Here is an 8,367-nt window from a genome sequence, read left to right as displayed (position 1 = left end):
AGGAGAAAGGGCGGGCCATGTGCAGCTGCTGTGGCCTAACCTAAGGAAAAAGGGCGGGCCATGTGCAGCTGCTGTGGCCTAACCTAATGAGAAAGGGCGGCCATGTGCAGCTGCTGTGGCCTAACCTACAGGAGAACGGGCGGGCCATGTGCAGCTGCTGTGGCCTAACCTAAGGAAAAAGGGCGGGCCATGTGCAGCTGCTGTGGCCTAACCTAATGAGAAAGGGCGGCCATGTGCAGCTGCTGTGGCCTAACCTACAGGAGAAAGGGCGGGCCATGTGCAGCTGCTGTGGCCTAACCTACAGGAGAAAGGGCGGGCCATGTGCAGCTGCTGTGCCTAACCTACAGGAGAAAGGGCGGGCCATGTGCAGCTGCTGTGGCCTAACCTAAGGAAAAAGGGCGGGCCATGTGCAGCTGCTGTGGCCTAACCTAATGAGAAAGGGCGGCCATGTGCAGCTGCTGTGGCCTAACCTACAGGAGAAAGGGCGGCCATGTGCAGCTGCTGTGGCCTAACCTAAGGAAAAAGGGCGGGCCATGTGCAGCTGCTGTGGCCTAACCTAATGAGAAAGGGCGGCCATGTGCAGCTGCTGTGGCCTAACCTACAGGAGAAAGGGCGGGCCATGTGCAGCTGCTGTGGCCTAACCTAATGAGAAAGGGCGGCCATGTGCAGCTGCTGTGGCCTAACCTAAGGAGAAAGGGCGGGCCATGTGCAGCTGCTGTGGCCTAACCTACAGGAGAAAGGGTGGGCCATGTGCAGCTGCTGTGGCCTAACCTACAGGAGAAAGGGTGGGCCATGTGCAGCTGCTGTGGCCTAACCTACAGGAGAAACGGAGGGCCATGTGCAGCTGCTGTGGCCTAACCTAATGAGAAAGGGCGGCCATGTGCAGCTGCTGTGGCCTAACCTAATGAGAAAGGGCGGCCATGTGCAGCTGCTGTGGCCTAACCTACAGGAGAAAGGGTGGGCCATGTGCAGCTGCTGTGGCCTAACCTAATGAGAAAGGGCGGCCATGTGCAGCTGCTGTGGCCTAACCTACAGGAGAAAGGACGGGCCATGTGCAGCTGCTGTGGCCTAACCTGAGGAGAAAGGGCGGCCATGTGCAGCTGCTGTGGCCTAACCTACAGGAGAAAGGACGGGCCATGTGCAGCTGCTGTGGCCTAACCTAAGGAGAAAGGGCGGGCCATGTGCAGCTGCTGTTGCCTAACCTAAGGAGAAAGGGCGGGCCATGTGCAGCTGCTGTGGCCTAACCTAAGGAGAAAGGGCGGGCCATGTGCAGCTGCTGTGGCCTAACCTACAGGAGAAAGGGCAGGCCATGTGCAGCTGCTGTGGCCTAACCTAAGGAGAAAGGGCGGCCATGTGCAGCTGCTGTGGCCTAACCTACAGGAGAAAGGGTGGGCCATGTGCAGCTGCTGTGGCCTAACCTAATGAGAAAGGCGGCCATGTGCAGCTGCTGTGGCCTAACCTACAGGAGAAAGGGCGGGCCATGTGCAGCTGCTGTGGCCTAACCTGAGGAGAAAGGGCGGCCATGTGCAGCTGCTGTGGCCTAACCTAAGGAGAAAGGGCGGGCCATGTGCAGCTGCTGTTGCCTAACCTAAGGAGAAAGGGCGGGCCATGTGCAGCTGCTGTGGCCTAACCTAAGGAGAAAGGGCGGGCCATGTGCAGCTGCTGTGGCCTAACCTAAGGAGAAAGGGTGGGCCATGTGCAGCTGCTGTGGCCTAACCTACAGGAGAAAGGGCGGGCCATGTGCAGCTGCTGTGGCCTAACCTAAGGAGAAAGGGTGGGCCATGTGCAGCTGCTGTGGCCTAACCTACAGGAGAAAGGGCGGGCCATGTGCAGCTGCTGTGGCCTAACCTACAGGAGAAAGGGCGGGCCATGTGCAGCTGCTGTGGCCTAACCTGAGGAGAAAGGGCGGGCATGCTTTTCATCCCTTCAACAAGAGGCACCTTGTGCACTTGGCTTTATGGAAAGTTCTCTGATTAGGAGTAGAGCCCTCTCTGGCTCGCTCTCTGGCGTGCTTCGCTTAATTCGGGTCATATGCAAACCTTCAGTTCCCGTTCAGTGTACGATCAGAACAAAGAGCTTGTGTTGGCTATCTGAGGGGCAGATTTGTATTCTGTGTATTTTTCTAATGTCTGGAATATAAACAAAAGTATCTGTACAACGTGTAATTATTGTACAACACAAAGCTGAAATGAAATGAGACAGTGTAGCGTGCTCTTTCCTTCTCTTGCCTTCTTTCTTTTCTGACATACTTTCCCTCAAAGCATTTTCCCTCGCTGCCCCTCCAATCTGTCTGGGGCTTCTCACGTACACACACACACACACACATACACACACACACACATACACACACGTGCGCGCACAACGCACACACACCCACACACATGCACGCACGTGCGCGCACACACACGCAAGCACACACACCCACACCCACACACACACACACACACACACACACACACCCACACACACACACACACACACACACACACACACACACACACACACACACACACACACACACACACACACACACACCATTTGACACCTGAGTTACATAAATTCCTCTCTGTAGTTCACCAGGTAGGGGTCTACAAGATGTTAAAGATTAACATGTGGTGTTTTCCTCCTCCCGGTCTTTAGATATGTGTTTTTGATGGGACTGCAGGACCGCAATGAGAAGCTGTTCTACAGGGTGCTAACGTCAGACATCGAGAGGTTTATGCCCATCATTTACACCCCCATTGTGGGCCTCGCCTGCCAGCAATATGGCCTGGCATATAGGAGACCAAGGTGAGACACGCACGCATGCACAAACACACCCACACACACACACACACACACACACACACACACACACACACACACACGCACGCACACACACACACACACAAACAGACTTCACTTCACTTTCCACCCCCAACCTTGATCTGATTTTTAGGGGAATTCTGGTACTTTTCAGGTGCAATTTTTATTGAACTATGAATAAATAAATCTGCATTGCATAAATACTCACTTTGTACCGCTTAGATTTGTTTATAACTTATTCCTTACTACTGGAAACTGGCGACAGGCCTTCCAGATGGAGCCTTTTTCTCCTGTCAGTCCATCTTACACCCTCCATTGTTGATTGCTTGTTTCTTTCTTGTTGAGGCAGTGGTTTATGTGGTGACCTCTGACCTGTGGTGCCAAGATCTTTACTGTTTCAAGCTGTGTACTTACTTGTTTTCTGATCAAAAATTGAAACATTTTCACACCCAGAGAAATAATTCTGTGGCCATATGATCCCATGAATCACCTATAGGTTGAGGCGATGCCTCGTCATAAACGCTGGGTTAGCTGGCTGGGGGCGTGGTCAGGGTGGGGTAAATCCCCCGTTCTCTCCATTCAGCATAGTTAGCATTTAGCTGCTAGCCCAGCCCAGGCAGACATGGATCGGGGATTTAACTCCCGCAGTAAACGCACATCTGAACAGATGTCTATGTACCTGTTGAATCTCCAATCCTGTAGTGTAGGGTCGCAGCACCGTCCTTTGGTGAGTCAGCCCATTGAGATATATGGGCGGTTTTACCCCCACTCGCGTGCCAGCTGTACACTTTAATGGGCCCTATTCTCCCACAGGCCTTCGGCGCTAAAACGGGCCTTAAACGCAAAAAAACGTGCCTTGCGCCTGCCTCGGGAAGATATCAATATGGCTTTACGCTGCCAAATGCGCTTTAGGCCAAATGGGCATGGCGCAGTCCCAGAATGGGCGAAATGGGCGTGTCGGCCTTAAATATCGGCCTAATGATATCTTCCCACCTGGTGTAAATTTAGCGCTTAGCGCTTTTGAAAACCAGGCCTATTCAGTGCGCCAGTTGTGCGGAGCGCTCCCCTCTGACACCCTTCTCTGTGTCACTCTCTCCCTCTCTCCTCAGTCTGACAGGCACAATACGACTGTCTCTCTCTGACTCCCTCGCTCAGACAGACACAACACACGTCCCATAGGAAAAAGCAGTTGTAAGTTCACTGCCTGTGAATGTCCCAGCATGCAATGGGCTTCTCCATTTCGCTACTAAATAGCAACCAAATGAGCCGAAATAGATATAAAGGTCGATTTAAATAATGTTTAATGGTAACACAACCTGCAATTGTAGAACATTTCAATATTGGACCAAATAAAACATCGAAATGAAAACACCACCCTATGTGAAACCTATATGTCATCCTGGGCCTATATATGTCCCTTGTCGATTTAACGTGATTTAGATAAGTAACAGCGTAACGCGCTTCTGTCATGTCCTACTGTGATGTCCGCTCCAATAAATTGGCTCTACTTCACGTTTTAGTTTTACAATAAAAACACATTTATGCAATGACTTTACATCATGTAGGCTATATTTATGTGCATATCCTACCATCCTAGCAGGGGAGAGAAAACGATATCTTTCTGGACAAACTTTCACCAATCTATTAATCTCATCATATAGGGATAGGCTATATTTTTCTAGCTGATGCCTTTAGAACAGTCTTTTCACTTTGATCTTGCTATAGTGTAGCGTATTTACATGCTTCCAGTATTTAAACTGCAGTTAGATTGGTTTGAGAAGCATAATAATATGGAATAATAGCCTATATATGGAGACAGACAGACTGGATGAAGGGAGGGGGGGGGGGGGGGGGGCAGAGCGCTTGGCTTTTGTCTGGTTTTGCTGGACCACTGGAATTGGAGCTTAAAAGGCAAGCGTGCAATTCGTTTATTGCACTTATCCAATGAGCATGACGGTGCATAATTTTACGCTTAAAAGGCGTGGTTGTAATGCTTTAGGCTGCGTGTAGCGCCAACACCAAGATATCAAGTGCGCTGGTCCACGCCCACTGCGCCAGGCGCTCGGCCTAGAAACTACGCCGATGCAAAGATAGGGGCCTTTGTGTCTTCATCAGAGGCATGACTCTGATGAAGACACACTTGTCGAAACGTTAGTCAATAAAGAAACCTCTATACACTTGATCCGTGTGTCTCCCTTTGGATATCCATCTGAAGCCTCAGCAATCCATTTACCATCACTGTGGGCGAGGTACCTCACTGTAGCCTCAATCTCATTTGGAGTCTGGACTTGTGAGACTAGTCACAGCCTGCCTCATGCTAATTTTTTTTTTTTTTTCAATATTTTATTTTTCAATTTTCAGAACAAAAGTGAAACAAACTCAGATACACACACAAAAAACTAAAACTAAAACTAAAAAACAAACAACACATACCGACATTACAACACAGTGCTACCAGACGTGTAAGGTGCTTAGGTGCTTGTAAATAAAATAATAATAATAATAAATTAAGGAGTCCATTAACTCATTGGCTGCCAGCCATTTCTGGAAAACGGACGCTCCCAGTGCCAGCCCTTTCAGAGCGTTTTCAGTGATTTCTCAAGACCCACAGAATATTGTGTGATATTACTATGTAAACACCGAACACGCCCAAAAACGATGAGACTCTCTTGTATCATCAGAAGAAAAAAGTTTATTTGTATCATTTTCCGTTCTTTAGTTATCAGCAGTATTACCGTAGATAGGTTGGTTTCACCAGAAACAGACGTTTCAAACTAGAACTGGAGATAATGAGACTTTTGTGAAATGAAGCATTTCAAGCACATCACTGAGTCTGAAGCTAATATTTTATGATGTAGTGACACCTCAAATATCTGAACAGTAATTTCCTTCAATAAAACAGCAAAAACAAAGGAATTTTGATGGCAAAAAAATATTTTTTAGCTGCAACCAGCAGCGCTGGCCCCTGCGTGCGCAGACCCTACACCTTCTTGCTGGTCTTGATTTACTGCTGGTGGGCATCAGGTATTCCAGCTTGTGTTTGCCAATCTGTCCATCGAGCCTGCTGTCTGGGTCGGTGTTGTATGGTGCCCTGCGTGCCCCACCCCCCTCAACTGCAAACTCCTCCTCCGTGGGAGTGTCTCTGGTGGCTCTGCTCGAATCTCTGCTACCTGCGTCAGGCGACGAATCTCTGCATGCTGGAGCTGGGATAAACTCATCCCCACACTAACACACAGCCTGCATCCCGGAGCTGGGAGAAACTCATCCCCACACTAACACACAGCCTGCATGGTGGAGCTGGGAGAAACTCACCCCCGCGCGCTGCACCCAGCGTCTATTTTCACAGCGCTCCGCCGTTTTTGTGCGCCGGCTCCCAGCACTCTGAGAATAATTTAACTTTTCAGAAAGACGCTGGTGTCGGGTGCTCCTTTTCTGGCAACTAATCATATGGACAAACTATCGCAACAGAGACAGAAAGGCTCAATTGTGGGAGCAGAGCAGAGCAGAGCAGAGCAGCAGCTGTGAACAGCAGGCTGCTGTTCACAGCTAACGTTATAGCTCCAGCATGCATCGGTTTCCGTTTCCCCACGGCTTCTTTTACTCTTTTTTCTCATCTTTCTCTAATCCGGAGAGCACTGTCGCCACCTAATGGGTCCGTAAAATAGCTTATACACCTTCAAAATCCCCCATATTTTTACAGGAGATGCATCAGGCTTTGATCCACGTCCCACCGTCAAAAAACGCAATTGACGTCTTTAGACGTCAATGGCACTCTACGTTACTATTTGAATTGACATCTTTAGACGTCAATGGCACTCAATGAGTTAAAGTAGCTGGACGAGTCACTCATTTCTAACCTCGTCAAAGTAGGCCAGGAACGGGTCCCAAATAGTCGAGAACTTCCGAAGTGAGTTCGACCGAAACCATGTCCGTCAGCCACAACTGAAAAGATGGTGGAGAGTGGGACTTCCACTCCTTTAGAATGAGTCTCTTGGCGACAGTCATCCCCTGCGTCAGATATTGCTGCACAACCGTAGAGAAGATTCAGAACAGCCGAAGATGGCAAGTTCCGCCTCCGGCTGAAGGGCTATTCCATAGGCCTTAGAGTACCAGTCAAATATTTTGGCCCAGAATCCGGATAGTGAAGAACAAAACCAAAAAGTGTGTGACAGTGTGCCCTCTAACACCTGACACCTATCACATAGTGGTGAGACAGAAGGGTAGATCCTGTGCAATCTAGACTTGGAATAGTGAAGTCGATGAGTGACTTTAAATTGAATCAGCTGGTGTCTGCTGTTAATTGAGAAAAGTTGGACCACAGAAAGACTCCTGTCCCAAATAATTTCAGACAACTCAACACCAAGTTCCTCCTGCCATGCCTCTCTAATCCTCTCAGTGGAGGCCCTGATACAATCATCAAACAGGTACACAAATCTAGAAATAATATGCTTGGAGTGAGGGGGGCTCAGCAAAACATAAAAAAAAGCATGTTCATTTGGGAGAACTTCAAAACCACAAATCTTGGATTGAACATAATGTCTAACTTGTAGGTGAACCAATGCGTGTTGGGCAACTCAAATTTCCCCTTCAGAAGTTCAAAGGATGCGAAATGACCATCTATGTATAGGTCTCTGATGGAGACCAGCCCCTTTTCACTCCAGACATCCCTCATGCTCATTTTTGATTTGGCTTTATTGTGTTTGTGTTTCCTTCACTTTCTTTTGTTCAACAGGGTCTTCACTTACTGCAGCAGCAGTGCAGGAAGATCTGTATTACCAAATAAGCTACCTGATCAAAAGTATGCAGACACCTATTCTAATTAGTGGATAGGCTTATTCCAGTCACACCCATTGCTGACAGGTGTATAAAATCATGCACAATCTCCATGGACAGCCATTGTCATAGAATTGGCCATACTGAAGAACTCAGTGACTTTCAACGTGGCACTGTCATAGGATTGAGCTTCATGAAGTGGCTTTCCATGGCCGAACAGCAGCAAACAAGCCTAAGCTCACCATGCACAATGCCAAGCGTTGGCTGGAGTGGTATAAAGCTCGCCGGCGCCACCACTGGACTCGGAACAATGGAAACGCGTTCTCTGGTGTGATGAATCATGCTTCACCATCTGGCAGTCCAACAGAAAGTTCTGGGTTTGGCAGATGCCAGGAGAACGCTACTTGCCCGAATGCATAGTGTCGACTGACGTTCGGTAGAAGAGGAATAATGTTCTGGTTTTTCGTGGTTCGGACTCGGCCCTTTAGTTCCAGTGTTGGGAAATCTTAACGCTACCGCATGACATTCTATCTAGATGATTGTGTGCTTCCAACTTTGTGGCAACAGTTTGGGAAGGTCCTTTCCTGTTTCTGCATGACAATGACCCATACAGTCCTGGCCTCAACCCCATCGAACACCTTTGGGATGACTTGGAATGATTTATTAATTTACCACCATGGATGCTTTTGATTACTTTTGGATGCCCAGTTCCCCTAATTACGTATATCCACGTTTTATTAAAATGCTTACCTTGGGTGCATTGAAGATAGTAGGAAACCATAGTTGTCC

At 48.6% G+C, this 8,367-nt stretch overlaps 1 protein-coding gene across 1 annotated transcript in view; it reads left to right on the top strand.

The window, feature by feature from the left end:
* Positions 1-2,640: 2,640 nt before the first annotated feature.
* LOC310771403 (NADP-dependent malic enzyme-like) overlaps positions 2,641-8,367 on the top strand; it is a gene marked incomplete at both ends in the record, with an annotated part of 90,720 nt that continues 84,993 nt past the window's right edge. The window contains one exon of the mRNA XM_083664025.1: positions 2,641-2,790. Coding sequence (XP_083520151.1) covers positions 2,641-2,790 — 150 coding nt within the window. The remainder of the gene's footprint in view (positions 2,791-8,367) is intronic.

The sequence above is a fragment of the Poromitra crassiceps genome (assembly GCF_964638095.1).
Source record: "Poromitra crassiceps genome assembly, contig: HAP1_SCAFFOLD_607, whole genome shotgun sequence".
NCBI lineage: Eukaryota > Metazoa > Chordata > Actinopteri > Beryciformes > Melamphaidae > Poromitra > Poromitra crassiceps.
Note: the sequence above shows the minus strand (reverse complement) of the source record. Positions and strands in the feature narration are given on the sequence as shown.